The 17,500-nt window shown below is 40.2% G+C and overlaps 4 protein-coding genes and 1 long non-coding RNA gene across 7 annotated transcripts in view; 3 read left to right on the plus strand and 2 right to left on the minus strand.

Moving 5' to 3' along the window:
- The window catches only part of ascc1 (activating signal cointegrator 1 complex subunit 1), a 7,285-nt gene extending 4,541 nt beyond the window's left edge, over positions 1 to 2,744 (minus strand). Inside the window, exons 1-5 of the mRNA XM_043231157.1 lie at positions 2,635 to 2,744; positions 1,934 to 2,064; positions 1,764 to 1,863; positions 594 to 691; positions 1 to 155 (exon numbers count right to left, since the gene is read on the minus strand). The exon at positions 1 to 155 is cut by the window's left edge and continues 24 nt beyond it. Of these exons, the coding sequence (XP_043087092.1) occupies positions 1 to 155; positions 594 to 691; positions 1,764 to 1,863; positions 1,934 to 2,054 (474 nt within the window). The 5' untranslated portion in view covers positions 2,055 to 2,064; positions 2,635 to 2,744. The remainder of the gene's footprint in view (positions 156 to 593; positions 692 to 1,763; positions 1,864 to 1,933; positions 2,065 to 2,634) is intronic.
- The window catches only part of LOC122333505, an 8,843-nt gene extending 3,929 nt beyond the window's left edge, over positions 1 to 4,914 (plus strand). Inside the window, exon 2 of the long non-coding RNA XR_006248636.1 lies at positions 4,729 to 4,914. This is a non-coding gene — a long non-coding RNA (uncharacterized LOC122333505). The remainder of the gene's footprint in view (positions 1 to 4,728) is intronic.
- On the plus strand, positions 2,980 to 4,914 carry anapc16 (anaphase promoting complex subunit 16). 3 transcript variants are annotated; one of them, XM_043231158.1, is made up of 4 exons: positions 2,980 to 3,074; positions 3,599 to 3,747; positions 3,988 to 4,062; positions 4,537 to 4,914. In XM_043231158.1, the coding sequence occupies exons 2-4, from the start codon at positions 3,606 to 3,608 to the stop codon at positions 4,644 to 4,646; spliced, it is 327 nt and encodes a 108-aa protein (XP_043087093.1). In that variant the 5' UTR covers positions 2,980 to 3,074; positions 3,599 to 3,605; the 3' UTR covers positions 4,647 to 4,914. The 3 variants fall into 3 exon arrangements, with proteins under 3 accessions (XP_043087093.1, XP_043087094.1, XP_043087095.1); XM_043231159.1 differs by having other exon boundaries at positions 3,025 to 3,134; XM_043231160.1 differs by having other exon boundaries at positions 3,047 to 3,070.
- A 5,350-nt stretch (positions 4,915 to 10,264) lies between these two features.
- Positions 10,265 to 12,127, plus strand: ddit4 (DNA-damage-inducible transcript 4). The gene is made up of 3 exons (XM_043231222.1): positions 10,265 to 10,424; positions 10,863 to 11,061; positions 11,151 to 12,127. Exons 2-3 carry the CDS (start codon positions 10,881 to 10,883, stop codon positions 11,636 to 11,638), a joined length of 669 nt encoding a protein of 222 aa, XP_043087157.1. The 5' UTR covers positions 10,265 to 10,424; positions 10,863 to 10,880; the 3' UTR covers positions 11,639 to 12,127.
- A 1,768-nt stretch (positions 12,128 to 13,895) lies between these two features.
- The window catches only part of dnajb12b (DnaJ heat shock protein family (Hsp40) member B12b), a 12,411-nt gene continuing 8,806 nt past the window's right edge, over positions 13,896 to 17,500 (minus strand). The window contains exons 7-9 of the mRNA XM_043231039.1: positions 16,757 to 16,929; positions 14,740 to 14,881; positions 13,896 to 14,117 (exon numbers count right to left, since the gene is read on the minus strand). Coding sequence (XP_043086974.1) covers positions 14,760 to 14,881; positions 16,757 to 16,929 — 295 coding nt within the window. The 3' untranslated portion in view covers positions 13,896 to 14,117; positions 14,740 to 14,759. The remainder of the gene's footprint in view (positions 14,118 to 14,739; positions 14,882 to 16,756; positions 16,930 to 17,500) is intronic.

Here is a 17,500-nt window from a genome sequence, read left to right on the forward strand (position 1 = left end):
CTCTCTGAAGCGCAGGAAGCCCTGCTGCACCTCGCCATGGTTGAGCGCAAACGACAGGAAGTGCGTGAAAGGCTGCTTCCTGCGAAAGCTGTCGATCAAAACCTCAACACGGGTCACAGCCGAGGAGACGCCAGCTCTGTGTGCACCTGTGATCACTGAGAACACACACACACACACACACACACACACACACACACACACACACACACAGGATGAACATACAGTACTCACCGCTGCACACAAGAACATCCTGCTGCTAGAACATCCTGACCCCTGAAGCACCTTTATTTTAACGCAGGAACACTTAGTTGCACAAGGCATCATTCACTCATTCAACACAAACAACAGACTTTGCCTCCGAGTGTTTCCGCCTACAGATCGCTTGTTCCTCGTGTAATAATATGGTTGCGAGCACGCTGAGCTCTCTCACACACCACGCAGTATTTTCAGCTCAGCGGTGTTCACGTATTTGGCAGATGCTTTTATTCATCCCCTGGGAGTCTGAGATTTGATTTCTGTCTGCGCAAAAGCTGCGGGACGAATCCCTTGAACGGTTCAGGGCCGAGGGGTTTGTTCAGAGCACCATTTCTCACCGATCGGTCCTTCCACGCCTTGTTTTGGGATGCTGATGGACGTTTTAGTCTCTGATTCCAGTCGTTTACGAGTCTCTCCTTTCTTACCGATGATATACCTGACAAAACATAAAAACACTTTTGAGCTCAGAGCTGAAGATGACCGAGAAGCATTTGAGAAGCTGCTGGGAGACTGAAGTCAGACCGTTTCTGCCAAAGATATTATTCTCTCTTATTTTATTCTATTGTATTTATTTTATTCTATCTTTATTTTATTATATTATTTATTTTACTATTTATTATTCTATTCTATTTATTTTACTATTTATTTATTTTATTCTATTCTATTTATTTTACTATTTATTTATTTTATTCTATGTACCTATCTATCTTACTATTTATAATTCCTACTTAATTTATCCTTGATATTAATTTTGTGAATATATATATATATATATATATATATATATATATATATATATATAGAATATAATATATATATATTATATATATATATATACTATATACAGAATTAAATTGAGTGACTATATATAAAATTACTGTATATTATTTTGTGACTATATATTATTATTATTATTATTATTATATTATATATCTAAATATATTGAATTTCATACCTTTTAATTCTATTGAATTAGCTATTTTATTAACTTTATTTTTATTTTATCATTAATAATATAAAAAAATTCAAAATAAATTAAAAGCAGCTGCAAGTCATAATTCCATGTTATAAATATAAAGATATGAACTTGTAATACAGAAAAAAAATTTCATTGCAAGATACTAACTACAGGATATAAATTGTGACAAATTGTTAATTTATTAATAAATTAGTTAATTAAGCAAATAAATATTAATTCAGAAGAAATAAAGTCATAATTCCCTCTTTTAAATGCACAAAAAAATTGTGAGAAATTTAGAATTGCTAGATTTAGATTTAAAATCCAAGATAGTTTTAATGCTGTGGGATGTACATTGTGAATTATATGAAATTACGAGATGTTAACTAAAAATAGCAAAATGTAAGCTTTAATTACAATTAAATGTGAACTGCATGTTATAAAAACACAGTCTGAGAACGAACCCGTGCACATGATCTACCAAGTTTACAAATAAAAAGAAAAACTCCATGGTGTAAGCGTGGGAGTGATCTAGAGCTCGTATACTGACTTGTAAAGGACGCTGGGCACATCTACGGCGCAGCGGAAGCCCCGGTCCGTCTGCTCGATGCTGTAGGAGTCACACGGCTCGTCCAGACACTGCTCAGACGCTGGGAAACAACACACATTAACATTAAATGACGCCATACCAAAGACACACACGAAGAGACAACCACCGACCTGCTCCCGAGTACGAACGGTCGTACTCTTCTTCTTCCTCTTCGTAAGTTTCCTCCTGAACGGGATTCTTTCTGTAAATTCTGCCGTTGATGTTAACGAGGACCGGCCGCAAGACGTCCATCACGCACACCCTGACAGAGAACATGCATTAAAACAATTAAAATATATAAATAAATGCTTAAATATCAAATTAAAAAAAATTATGAGACAATAATAATAATAATAATAAACATTTAACGTATGTTTAAATTATTTAATATACTGTAAATATCATAATTTAACAAAATATAAATTTTAATTGATTTAATATTAATTGAACAAGACTAACAGATTATATAAATCAGAACAAATATATTTATCTAGACTAATCAGTAAACATTATACGCTTTTATGCTAGTTTTCACATAAACACAACTGTCACGAATACCATTTTAGTAGGGAAAACACGAAATCTTCGGAAAGTGAGCAGCTCACGGGAGAAAATACTGAAATTCGGCACTAAGACGATTAAATATCTTATAAACACAGAAATGTACTTCAAGGTTACATAAAATATTTCATCATTTTCGCCCGTATGTGCTTCAGCTGACTGAGACATTATTAAACCACAAAACGAAGGTGAAACAAGTCAGAGAAAGATAACAGAACATAAACTCGCAAGAAGGCATGTACAGTAATTATTAAATGATTAATCTTTCTACCTTCCAGGAGTTGTTTGTTTGCATGGACGCGTGAGCGGAAACGAGACTCCGCGCTCACTTCCGCTTAAAGCGTCACGCTTAAAAGTCCTCAGCTGAGAGGAAAAAAATACATAATATATTTCTTAACATATTATAATGAAATGTATTGAATGTATACCGTATTTAATAAGCATTTAAATAAATTTTAATGAAAGACAAGTGAACTATATTGCACTTTTATTAAACGTTTTACAGTTCGCGTTAAAGTACATGTTTTTAAAGTAAACGACTAGGATTATGTACAATAATACTTCACAAAGTTACAAAACGTAATACCTAATAAAAATAAATAAACGTGTCTTGTCGCCGCGGCTTTAGGGGGCGCTCTGAATCCGGCCGGCTGCAAACTGTCGTAAACAAACGCGCTGAAGAAACAGCGGCGGCGGCTTCGGGTGACGCAGGTTATCCCCAAACACTACGCGGTTTTAACACACATTTAACTTTTTGAAACATCTTTATTTGTACGTGTCGCTCTTGAAACGGGTGTTAAGTGTGGAGTAGTGTTAACGGCGCGTGGTTTGAGCTCCTACGAGCGTCGCTTCAGAGAGTTCACGTCGCCAATGCCGTTCACTCGCTTGTGTTTTTAATAAAAAATAGCTTAGTCGAAACTAATGAACACAATGAAATGTCGTGTCGTGTGTCTGTTTGACTGCTCCGCGCCTGTAAGCTGCTGTGCGATGCTTGTATCGAAAGCGTGGAGCTTTTGCAAAGACCTAAACTGTTATATTTGCGTTTTTTACCATTGCTAATGTTTTTATAAGCTTGCATTGCATGCGTTTTTCTCTGTTTATTAGTTCCTGGGTCACCAGAACAGACAAACGCGTGCGACACTGGCCGACTTTGAGTTGTTTTAAACGACGCGCAGACTAAAGCCTTGCTGTTTCTTTCCCAAACTCATCGTGTCGTGGTGTTTGTGTTTGTGTAGATTGTGAATGGCAGCCTCTTCATCCTCGTCCTCGGCCGGAGGAGTCAGCGGCAGTTCGGTGACCGGGTCCGGCTTCAGCGCTTCGGAGCTCATCCCGCCCAGAAAAGTGCTCTACACCTACCCGAAAGGAGCCGGAGAGATGATGGAGGGTGCGTTCCCCCTCTTTCCCGCTCTCTGAATAGCATTTCTGTCCCCTTAAGCTCACAAATGGCACGTAAGCCAGTTACGAAACGATTTCTCCCAGTTTAGGGCCTCTTTTGTTTGTGAAATCCTTCTGGACTCGGGGTCAGCGCAGGACGGGGCCGTCACCAGAGCTCGGGGGAGACCGACGAGGCGAGGAGCAGTTTGAGTGTTTGTTTCACGTCTGCGCCTTTGCTTTTTCCCCGCAGATGGATCCGATCGCTTTTTATGCGAGTCTGTGTTCAGCTATCAGGTCGCCTCCACGCTGAAGCAGGTTAAACACGGTGAGTTGGGAGGGAAGCTGAAGAAACGCACTCGCACCGTCCACACTCGGGTCGGCCGAGATCAGGAGGAGTTTGTCTCTGTGCTCTGAGTGAATGGGTGCCGTCAGGATGAGCTGATGAAAACATCACAAGACGACAAAAGCTGAAACTAATCAGTGAAATAAATGCATAACAACACTTGCTACAATCATCTCCAGCCGCGTATATGATTCAGACCGGAAGACTTTTTCACTAAAGTGTTATTATAGACTCATGTTTGAGTTTAGATCATCTTAACGCTGGATTAGTTTGGTGTTCTCCAGATGGGGCTCTGACGGCACCCATTCACATCCATTGAGACACATTGAAGAAACGCGCTCCTCCTGATGCCGGCTGATCCGAGGGTGAGCGCGTTTTCGCGTTTCCTTTAAAGATTCAGTTCACGTTGGAGTTAGAGCTCCGCCGGCGGCTGATGCGGAGCGTGTCTGATCTCAGATCAGCAGGTGTCACGGATGGAGCGTCTGGCTGGACTCGTGGAGCAGCTGGAGGCAGACGAGTGGAAATATAAACCCATCGAGCAGCTCCTGGGATTCACCACCTCATGACCGCGTTCGGACCCGTCTCTCCGCTCCGAAACACATTCGCCGCTTTCTCCAACGAGCTGAAGTTCTTATGAATGTACTGTAGGTGTGTGTGTGTGTGTGTGTGTGTGTGTGTGTGTGTGTGTGTTTTGCACTGGTTTCTAATCGTTTGTGCTCGTGTTTTTGGATACAGCCTTCGGAATACTTCAAAATAACCCTGTGTTTTCTCAGTGTGGATTTTTACATGTATGACCTCCGAACACACGTACAATAAAAGTCTTTTTGAACACAATTCGTAACGCTGCCCGAATGAATTGAAACGATGAGCGCAGGTGCGTTCAACTCTACGTCTGCGTTGATTTTATTTACTTCATGCTCTCAATAAATAAACACATTAAATGTATTTGATTTTTGAGATTGAATGTAATGCGATGCATGATTTGTCGGTCGTACAGAAATCTGTTCGATTTTATATTTTTAAAAAAAGACAAAAACGGTTGAAGGGCGTGCATCAATTAGGCAAAAAGCTTAAAAAAGTATTTGTCATATAAAAGAAATGCAAATATTATTAGCTGTAAAAAAAATTGCATTCATATGATTTAAACATGACTAGCTGTGCATCAAGCAATATTCATTTTGTTTAAATGCATGGGTTTCTAACGAATAAATAAAATATAAATCAAAGCTAAAACTCTAAATATGTAATTAAAATACATAAAATCATATTTGGGGTTATTTTTTTTAGTTCATTGCATTTTTTTTACTTTTTAAACAAAAAATAAACTACTCGCTCTGCTTCTGAACTCTTTTTTTTTTTTTTTTTTTTTTTTATGTTAAAATCTCTCAAAGTTCAAGCCATGCTTTTCTCAATGCATTTTGTTATTTAAATTTGCAAAAGTGTCATTTACATTTAGTTTTTTTTTACCAGTGCAGAAATGTTTTCCAGTGGCTTGTGTCGCTGTGTGTGTGTTCATTCGCTTGTTCTAGTTGTTGTTTGGTCAACTGAGCGTGTGTGGGACTGAAACAGCGGCCGAGGGTTTGAGGGATGGACGTGTGAGCCGTGTGGCGCACAGAGAGGGAGGACAAACCTGTGTGGAGATAAATAAAGAGCCTCGGGCTTCGTCCTTGAGCTCAGGAAAAAGCACTCAGCCAAAGCTCAACTAGAACCAGCTTGCCGCTTTGGGGAAATAATCGGAATAAAAGTGAACTAAAACCCGGGGTGGGGGGAAGGAGAGCGATGCAATGTGATCCTGGTGTAAACAGAGCTGGAGTTCCTGCAGATGCTCGAGGAGCCGCCGAACGTCTCTCTAGATGTTTATCAGCCTGCGTCGGAGCGGAGATGTTTCTGAGTGGAAGCACTGGACGTTCTGTTCTGTTCTGTTCTAGCTCAGATGTTGATCTGTCCACTTCTGTGTTCAACAAAAGGGTGTTTGTAGCTGCACCGCTGGGTCCTAGCGCCGGACACGCTGGGAGGAGCTCAGGAAAAATACTTTTCATGGTTAAAAACACTAAACAAAACAATAAACTGTGTTTTGCATGAAATGGGAATGAAAAGTGTTTTGTTCCTCTTGAAATCAGTGTTATTTAATGTCATTAAAAATCTCTCCAGAAACTTGAGCTAAATAAATAAATATATGTTTTTTTTATAAAAATTGTGTATTTTTATTGTGTTAGTTAATATATATATATATATATATATATATATATATATATATATATATATATATATATATATATATTGCAAAAATTAATGATTATTTAGCTATTGTTTTTTATGTATTTTTCACCTAATTAAAGTAACCCAACTGGACTATTACCTGGAATACACAATGAAAAACTTGGTTTCCTAAATTGTAAAAAGTTATCCGTTTTTGCAAGCGAGCTCTTCGTGTATCATATATTTAATTTGCATTTACTTCTACGACCTTGCAACGTCTGTAGTTTGTATTTAGTATGAATAAACAGGTATTAATGTACTGCGAATACGCTTTAAATAATACATGTGAAATGGGCTTTAGAAGAAAAGCGTTATGGCTTACTTTTTAAAATAATATTGATGTTTTGTACAGTTTCTGAAGCGTGTTTTCAGATTTGCACGGCGCTCTTTTCTGTTCTGTTCTGTTGCTGATTTCATGGCAACATGTGCGTCGTTCGCTTAAAGCCCATAACATATAGGAGCCTTTAGTAGAGCGAGATGTAAATGAAGTGGGACGGTATGTTTTGTTCCTGGACGGGGAACACGTGTCTTTGTTTTTCTGCGGTTCCTCCTACACTCGGAGGGAACTGTTTGTCCTCCTCTGTGAAGCTTGGCTTCCGTCCAGCAAGCCTCCATTGCATTGCATGCATCAGAATGTGTGCATGGACTTGAATAAAAGTGACTCGGTCTCTGGCAGATAGCTTCACACAGCAGCCTTCTTGAGCTTTTGAAACTTTCTTTGCTTTGGTTGCTTCACTCTTTGTCCTGGTCAAAGGCTTTCCTTCACATGGACAAAACGGCTTTAAGGTTTAACCAGGAAACCTTCCAGCTATTATTGCAGCGTTTCGCAGAAGTCGTAAGGATCATTAAACGGCTGCAAATGAGTGTTTTTGATCCAAAGCAACCTTGTGTCGTAATTTTAGTCTAGGATTAAACTCGCAACCTAGTTATAGATATATACTGAGGAGAATATCTGCCCAAGCTTTTTCCCTTGAAGTGAACACAACTGATTTTGTTTATGAGGAATAATGATTGAACAAACACTACTTATGATACTCTTTGTGTGTCTGCTACAGGCAAATATATAAACCTGTGAACGTGAAACAAAAAAACTTTGCACTGCGAAATGTTATATCAGCATCAAGAGATGTAAAGTCTGAATCACAGTCAAGAAGTCAATAATAAAATTCAAAAAGTCAAAATCACTCAGAATATGAGGAAAAAAGGTCAAAATCACGTAAACATAAAGTCAGAAGTGTGAGATTTAAAGTCAATAACAAGACGTAAAGACAGAACTGTTGAGCGTAAAGTAAAAATAGTGAGATGTAAAGTTAGAATTATAAGATGTAAAGTCTACGACAAGACGTAAAGTCAGAATGAGATGTAACAAAATAATTGTTGAGCGTAAAGTAAAAATTGTGAGACGTAAAATTAGAATTATAAGATGTAAAGTCAATACAAGATGTAAAAAAGAATTGTTGAACGTAAAGTAAAAATTATGAGACGTAAAGTTTGAATTTTAAGATGTGAAGTCAATAACAAGATGTAAAAACAGAATTGTTGAGCGTAAAGTAGAAATGATGAGATGTAAAGTTAGAATTACAAGATGTAAAGTCAATAACAAGTTGTAAAAAAATAATTGTTGAGCGTAAAGTAGAAATTGTGAGACGTAAAATTAGAATTATAAGATGTAAAGTCAATACAAGATGTAAAAAAAGAATTGTTGAGCGTAAAGTAAAAATTATGAGATGTAAAGTTAGAATTACACGATGTAAAGTTGATAACAAGATGTAAAAAAATAATTTTTTAGACGTGAAGTCATAATTATAAGACGTAAAGTCGATAACAAGATGTAAAAAAAGAATTGTTGAGTGTAAAAGTAAAAATTGTGAGACGTAAAGTCAGTATCACAAGGCGTACAGAATATGAGAAAAAAAGTCTAAATCACGTAACAAAGTCAGAATTGTGAGATTTAAAGTCAATAACAAGATAAGATTTGTTAAAAAGACAGAATTGTTGAGCGTAAATTAAAAATAGTGAGATGTAAAGTTAGAATTATAAGAATTATAACTAGTCAACATTTAGTAAGATGTAAAGTCGATAACACAATGTAAAATAATAATTGTTGAGACGTAAAGTCATAATTATAAGATATAAAGTCTTTAACAAGATGTAAAGTCAGAATTGCGAGACGTAAAGTAGTATTGTAAGACAAAGTCAGACTTTACGAGATGTAATAAGCAATAGAGGTAAATAAAACAGTGCTAATGCTCAGAAAAATCATCTGCTGGGGTAATGGCCTGCTTCCTGAGGACTGAGGTGTTTGTTTCATTCACTCAGCGTCTTTAAGGCACATTTGGCAGAGGTCAGATCTTCAGTTGTCCTCCAGCCCAGATCTGCTGAGGTGTGAAAAAAACAGCAGGCCTTTCTAGAAGCAGCACAGAAACACATGCTGTAGTCCACCGGCGGTTTAACACAGACACAGCCCTCAGACGTTCTGAGTATTATTCACGCTCGTGTATTCATGCGGCCGAACGGATTCAAATGCATTATATGCAAAGGATTTGAGGAGAAACACACCCTTGGCTAGCAAACAGAAGACAGGAATGTGGCTGTCCGTGTGGGACGCTCTCTGCTGACCAGCAGCAGGCCTTCAATCTAAACCAGGAAACTTTTAACCCTTCCTTAACCTCCCCCGACCGCTTCACACGTTACCGATCCGGCCACAAACTCAGACAAAGTCTTAATCAAATTACTTCTTGCTTCAAGACTAGTTTTTCAGCGGGCCACTTTTCAGACCACTTTGAGTTTAACGGGTCCTTTTAAAAAAAAAAAATACTAAAAGTTAATACTAAGTGTATGGTTATGTTTTTTTAATGCTTTAGAAAAGCCTTACTGTTACATTCAAGCCATAAAATTAAGTTTTCTTGGTACCATATGCAAATTCCGAGACATGAAATGATTGTTTATTTTTTTAAAAACAAAAAAAATTTTAATTTTCGGGTTTTTAGCTTAACTAGTCAGCATTTAGTAAACCACAAACATTAAAACCCCCCAAAACTCAGTCCCCTGAGTGGGAACTTTTGGTGCTTTTTAGTTTGGTTTGAACTTTTTAGACTAAAATGAAAGGAAAAGCCTACATTTCTGGTCTCGTAATGTATTCAAAGCAATCTGTGACTATTTCTACTTCGTTGACATGAAGCTTAGGGTTTTTTTGTGTGGCTTTTGAATGAAACCAGTTGTTTTAGAGCTATCGGGTTGCCGCTTATTGTATCTCCTAACCTTTTTTTTACCATAAAAAGTACAAAAGTGAACATTCAGACCCCTTTAAAGTCAACTTTAGGTGTGGTTTAGTTTTAAAGAGTGTTTAAGTGCAAAGCAATACTGATCCAAATCTGACTCCAACACCATAAAAAGTGTTGTAACAAACTGCAATTGTTGTCTATTTCTAATTCATTATTCAAGCCATGAAATTAGTAAGTGAACAAAGTCTGTTCAACTAGTCAAATAGTTTCAGACGTACATTTTTAAGAGCAAACGTTGAAGCATATGTCAGCTTTTCCAAAAGTATTGCATGCCAGCAGACTATGCCTGACACTGGATAAGGAAGCGCCGGGATCTCAGTGTTTATTTAGTTGAAATCATCAGTCGTCGCGTCTCTCTGCTCGCACGTACTCAGAGAAAACGCATCCACAGAGTCAGGATTTCACAATTCAGTTTCGATTCGACACGCAGAGCTCTAAGCGCTCTAATCAAACGCGCAGACGTGAGCCTCGCCGCCGCACGTCCCGAGTCGAAGACAAAAGGCGACGCGATGAGCGCACCTCCTCCACCGCGGACAATAGCGGCGCTCCGCTGCGTGTTACCAGGCGAACTCGGGACGCGCAAGACGTGACGTGGACGCCGATTGGCCGAAAACTCGCGGGGGGCGTGGCCGGCGCCCCGCGGCTATATAAGCCGCCGCGGAGAGGGTTGCGTCAGTGTTTGCGGAGCTCGCTGCGGGTCCCGACGCTGCACTTATTCCGCTCCTCGCACGGCTTTGTTGGTCGCTGGTCTTTGTTAGGGACGGTTTCGTCGCACCTGAAGATCTGCAGTGCTGACTATCGGTGAGCGTCTCGTTCGGTGTTTTCTCGGTGTTCCCTTTGTCTTCATTGTTCTTCCAAACCCGGAGTACAATGCAAGACAAAAGTATGCCGCATTTCTGATTTCAGCGCAAAATCAATCAAATAACCGTTTTCTTGGGCAATACTTTGTTCTTTGTCGCCTGAGTTGTTTTGTTGCTCGCTTTCCAGTGCAATTTTATGTATGCGTTTTTAGACGAGAATCAAAATGATGTGACTTTGTTTAACAGGATCCATTTTTAAAGGGAAAGGATTTTTTCTCACCCTCTCGGCAGATTCCTGTTTAATGCATGAAGTAACTTTCTCATGCAAAAGCTTTTTAATAATTGCACTGGAAAAGCATTTATTTTTGGGTAGTTTTGCAATGCACCAGATGCTTTTGTGTCATGCACGAATAATAACACCAGATCTTTTCTCTAACAGCCATTCTAAGACTCAACCATGCAGGAGCAGCTGATTTCCAGCCTTTCATCCGAAGACCCGAGTCTCCCGTCCACACCGACCTCCGACGCTCCATCCAAACGCTTGTCCTGGAGCAAACTGATGCAGAAACTGCACAGCAGCCAAAGCCTGGACTCCGACTCAGACAATCACAGCAGCACCGACGATGCATCAGACGCAGGTAAACGCGTGCTCTTTGCGTGCAACTTCGCTTTCGAGCTCCCACACGAGTCCTCCAGCCTAAAGCGCGCTTGCCTTCCTCTCCCGCAGGTTCCATATCCCTGGCGGACCTGTCCGAATCCGACTTGTTCTTCGACCCGGCCGAAGAGGCGCTGTGCAAAGAAGTGGTGCAGCTCATCGCGCTTAACCTGACCGACGCCAAGGACGGCGTCCTGCACTGCTCCAAGCTGCTGATTCCCGAGAAGCTCCTGGAGCACATCGGTCAGGAGCTGGTGCACCTGTCGGTCAGCGAGCCCTGTGGCCTCCGAGGGGCCCTCGTCGACCTCTGCGTGGAGCAGGACGGCAGCTGCGAGGCCGTGGGACAGATCGCGGTCGACCCCTATCTAGTGCCCACCTTCCAGCTCACGCTCGTGCTGAGGCTCGACTCCCGGGGCTTCTGGCCAAAAATCCAGGGGCTTTTCGCCGGCCGGTCGCCCTCGTCTCCGGCGGTTCGGCGCGCACTTAAACTGAGCACTGGATTTCGAGTTATCAAGAGAAAACTGTACAGCTCTGAAGAGCTCTTGATCGAAGAATGCTGAGACTTTTATTAGTTTTAAAAGGAAGCCGTGTGGTCTCCCGAGAGGCCCGATTGTTGTATGACTGTTTAAAGCAGCGAGGTACCGGCTCGCAGGGCATTTCTAATGCAGGTGTAGGGTACATAAAAAAAGACTTTGTAATACAGTTTTATGTTGCACTTTTGCTGACGTTGTAGTGAAGCAGGAGTTTTCAGGCTGCTGATGAAATGTTTACCTCAGGTTCATGGAAACCAAACGTGGCAGCTATTTTCCATGTAACAAACTTGTTTTTTTTTTTTTGTTTTTTATGCAAGTGCCAGATTGTTCAAAGATGTATGTGGATGCGGTTATTGTTCACTTAGATCAAATGGAAGGTGCTTTTTTATTTTTTCCTTTTCTTTTAAACAATCACATGCATATTCCATGCATCTTATTTATTTGATATTCAAATGCAATGGGTTCTGTTTTTGTACTCGAACGAAATGCAGAAAATAAATTATCTTTTTAAAGAAACGGTGTCCTTTCTTTCTTTTGACTCATTAGGCCAGATTAGACATTGCATTAATGGCAAAATTATCTTTTTTTTTTTTTTTTTATATATTCTCTGGGCGTGAAAAGGAACGTCTTAATGTCTTTTAATAGCAGTAATGCTGTTTCATTAAACAGGTTTCAAAGACTTTTCAGATTTACAGAAAATTACTTCAATTGGTTTTAATCATAATTTAAGCGCTAGCCGAGTACTATTTAGAGAAATACTGTTTTACAGCAAACTGCATTAGTAATAACTAACCAGTTATACGATATCTATTCATATTATGCCTCTAGACGGTATCAACCAACTTCAAATGCAACAAGCAATCTATTAATATTATAAAGCATTGATTCCATCTCCACAACGGACGGCCTGCAGTGGATGGGTGCCGTCAGAATGAGAGTCTGATAAAAACATCACAATAATCCACAGCGCTCCGGTCCATCAGTTAACATCTGGAGAAGACAAAAGATCAAACTAATGTAGCGTTAAGAGATTATCTAAAATAAAATTAGTTTAGAGCCATTTTGGCATCTCCTCTTTCAGACCAGAACACTTTTTTTTAACAGATAAAGAGTTATGGATCGTATTTTTAGTTTAAAACCCCTCAACGCTGGATTGGTTTGCTCTTTTGTCTTCTCCAGATGTTAAATGACGGACTATCATCATCGGCGTGCTTTCATCAGACTCTCATTCTGACGGCACCCATTCACCGCGGAGACAAAGAAACCGATCGATGCTAATCTTGAGCGTCCTGTGGGTTATAATAGTTCACTTGTTGATCGTTTTCGGGTCGACTGCTCCTTTAAGTGAAGAGCATGTCTTTCTCTCAGCCGTTTTCATCAACAGTTTCCTTATTTCCAGACTCTGAACGTGCAGAAACACATGCTTCAGCTCAGCGTGGCATCACACACACACACACACACACACACACACACACACACACACACACACACTCTGTGGACAGTGGCACGTACAATCTTTATTTGTTTTCAGAGTGAAATAATTGCAGCGTAGTCTCTGTCAGCGATGAAATAGTTCCACTAAAGTCATGTAGAAAATAAAACTTCATATGAAATAAATATTCCTATTCGATCCTTCAATAAATATCACCTGTGAACAGCAGCAGTAGTTACTCCTAACACGCAGGACAGTCAGAGTCAGACGCGATCGTTTAATCAGTAGGATCCCTGCATAGATAAATCTCAAACATACAAATAGAAATCATTAAAAAGACATGATCTCGATCTAAACAAACTCAAATAAATAAATGCAGATATTGTGGCCGGGTCTCCAGTCTGTTTCATAACGCAGAACCAGATTGTTGATTCCTGCCGGAGCAGACAACGAGGCTGAACTGAGAGAAACGACACCATGAACTTTAATCCAGGCCAGAACATTCAGACAGCCAGGAAACGTCCTTCAGCCGCGGGAGTCCAAAACACCAGCTCTGATTACACACACACACACACACACACACACACACACACACACACACACACACACACACACACACACACACATGATCCCAAGTATGCATGTACACGTGCACACAAACACATTTGCTTACGTACATGGTCTATAGCATGCATGCATGTACACACGCACACACACATGCACGCACACACACACACACGCACGCACACACACTCTTACATACATGGTCTATAGCATGCATGCATGTATACACACACACACACCCTCATTGACACACACACACACACACACACACCCTCATTGACATATACACACACACACACACACACACACACACACACACACGCCCTCATTGACATACACACACACACACACACACACACACACACACACACACACAGCCCTCACAGTAAGTCTTTCTAATCAAGTTCAGGAGTTGCTGCACTGCTCAGCCCTGTTTTTCGAACAAATGTATGTACAATCCGTATGGCGTTCTTCCATATTCCAGACTGGAGAGATTGTTTTTTTTGGAACCTGTGCAGAAAATATTGAAACATAGATAATATTAATATCTAGTAAAACTGAGAACCTATGAACAATTATTTGTGATGTCCAGGTGTTTCAGTTTATTACTGAACCTTAATAAATACTAGAGTTACTCATATTTTTTTATGTTTATTGCTGGAAGTTAAAAATAAAAAAGGGTATTTTACTTGTTGGTCCTACTTTTTTCCACCAGTTCAAAGAAAAAAAAAAAAATCACATAAAAAACAAACAAACCAAAAAACGTTCAGAAAGTGTGTGTGTGTGTGTGTGTGTGAGTGTGTGAGACAGAATTATTATAATTTTTTTTTTATATCCTACTTTGCACACTTCTTTTTTTATACATATTTTTATATTTTATATTTATATATACATTTAAATTTTGTTTCTATTTTGATGCTGGACGGTTGTAATAGAACATTTCACTGCATGTCGTACCATGTATGTATGTGTATGTGACAAATAAAATTTGAATTAGAATTTGAATTTGAATGTGTGTGTGTGTGTGTGTGTGTGTGTGTGTGTGTACTCTACAGAACATTAAACATTTCCGGGGAACGCGGGACCTGAAAGCGGCTCTGAATTAAAGAGTAGGAGTGAAGGAGGTGCTCACCAGGTAGTGCAGTGATTCATCTATCCGTGTAAAGACGCCTGAACCTCAGACAGACGAGAGCAGCTCGGGGTTCCCATCCGCTGAGCCCGCTGATACAGATCACTGTCCCCGAAATACCTCGCACGGTACAGCAGACCCTCCTCTGTGTGTGTGAGAGAGAGAGACACACACACACACACACACACACACACACACACACAGACAGACAGACAGAGAGAGACACACACACACACACACACACACACACACACACACACACACACACACACACAGACAGACAGACAGAGAGACACACACACACACACACACACACACACACACACACACACACACACACACACACACACACAGACACACACAGACACACACACACACACAGACAGACAGACACACACACACACACACACACACAAACACACACACACACAGACACACACAGACACACACAGACACACACACACACACACACACACACACACACAGACACACACAGACACACACAGACACACACACACACACGTGAGCAGAGCTGTCACGGTCTCATCTTCACAGGCATCTGTCTCAGTGTTTATCACTCGCTGCTTGACTTTATTTTTAATAAACACACTTAAGTTTTTGTCATTTTTGTTATTTGTTCACTACCAAAAAAAAGCACTTGTTACGCACTCGTTTCATTCTTTTGTTTGTTCATTTTTTGGCATTTTAAAATGATTTGGAAGAACAAAGAAAACAAAAATAGCTATACTGTGAATAATAACGGAGTAAAGATTATTATTATTTAATGGTTCGCTTAAAACTTAAGCATTTTTTCTCTAATTGATAAAAAAAAAAAAGTTCTAGCTCAGATATTTTTCATCCAATTTCAACCTATTATACAACATTTATCAGAAACAACTAAAAAGAGCTCATTGTGGCTGATTTATACGAGCATAAAGACAGTAAATCATAAGCTGACTCAGATATTGCATCATGAGTGAAACGAGCGTGAACTTCCCTCAAAGATCTCTGAGCTCCAGCTGATTCACTGAACGTGAGACTAGAGACGTTACAGGAAGTGAGAAGAGGGAGCCAGTTCTGACCGGCTCTGAGTGAACGAATCAGCTCGAGTGAGTCATGAAGAGAGACTCGTCTGATTCTGCTTTAAACTGCATTCAGTCTGGACTGATCCGGCTCTACTCGCTCACTTATGATTATAGAATTACTACAAGCTCTTAAAGGAGCCACCCGCCCAAAAACAGCAGCTCCGCCGGCCTTTACTCACCCTCACGCCCCAAACCAAGAGGAGAATTACATTCAGCACAGTTTACACTGAAATACTGAGAAGCACAACCGTTTTCAACCTTCCTGAGCAGCAAATCAGTGCATCAGAGAAGAGACCTATCCACAAAAAGATATATGACGGTGAAGACTGCTGTCATGAGGCGTGTGAGACACTTGTGAATCTGGATATATGAGACGTCCACACCTTAAACTTTAGGACCTGTGTGTGTGTGTGTGTGTGTGTGTAAGACTGAGAGTGTGTGTCTGTGTGAGTGAGTGAGTGAGTGAGAGACAGAGAGAGAAAGTGTGTGTGAGTGAGTGTGTGTGTAAGGCTGTGTGTGAGACAGAATGTGTGTGTAAGAGAGAGACAGAGAGAGAGAGAAAGTGTGTAAGGCTGTGAGTGTGTGTGTGTGAGAGACAGAATGTGTGTTTGTGAGTGTGTGAGTGTGGACTCGTGACATCTCCACGCAGAGAGAAGCTATTTTTAAGAATCTAAAAATGTGAGTAGTTTCCTGTAAGACAACAATAACACACAGTCTGTACAGAATAAAAACATTACACCTATAGAGAGTCCTCATCTGTGTGTGTGTGTGTGTGTGTGAGTGTCTGTGTGTGTGTGTGTGTGTGTGTGTGTGTGTGTGTGTGTGTCTGTGTGTGAGTGTCTGTGTGTGAGTGTCTGTGTGTGAGTGTCTGTGTGTGTGTGTGTGTGTGTGTGTGTGTGTGTGAGTGTCTGTGTGTGTGTGTGTGTGTGTCGTACTCTGTTGTTTCTCTTTCCAGCAGTTGTTCCTGAGGTTGGAGATGTAGTCGTCCTCTACGCTGCTCTCCACTCGTTTCAGAGCCGGGCCGCTGTACTCCTGAGTGAAGCGCTCGTTCACGTAGTACGTCACGCCCAGGTTCTCCGTCACGCGCTTGTGTGTGTGACCCGCCGACCTGTGACACATGCGTGAAACCAGACCGTTTCAGAAGGACATGATAAGAAAGAAACACACAGAGAGAAAACAAGCACACACTGAACTTGAACACAGTGTCCAGTACACACAAAATATTACTCCCTCTGATATTAGTTTTTATTAATATTTTGATTTTAATTTCCGTTTTGGGAATGTTGTTGTGCAATTTTATTATTATTATTGTAAATATATTTCATTTTGCTAAATATAATTTTTAGCTATTTTACTACAAAATAAAAAACAAGCAGAAAATATTATTCTTTTTTTCCTATATAATGCTTTTATGCATGCACACATGCATACACACGCACACACACACACACACACACACGCACACACACACACGCACACGCACACGCACACAAACACACACTTCAGTTAACTATAAGTCTGAGTGAGTTTGGGTGTTGTAAAGACAGCGCCGAGGGTCAGAGGTCACAGGTTTTCATGCACATGGAGTGAGCGACTGTCCACTTCTAGATGATTCCTCTGAAGATCACTCAGGGTCAAAGGTTGAGTTCAGGCCGAGTTTGTAACCCTCCGATCTCTCT

Source organism: Puntigrus tetrazona, unplaced genomic scaffold, assembly GCF_018831695.1.
Source record: "Puntigrus tetrazona isolate hp1 unplaced genomic scaffold, ASM1883169v1 S000000283, whole genome shotgun sequence".
Classification (NCBI taxonomy): Eukaryota; Metazoa; Chordata; class Actinopteri; order Cypriniformes; family Cyprinidae; genus Puntigrus; species Puntigrus tetrazona.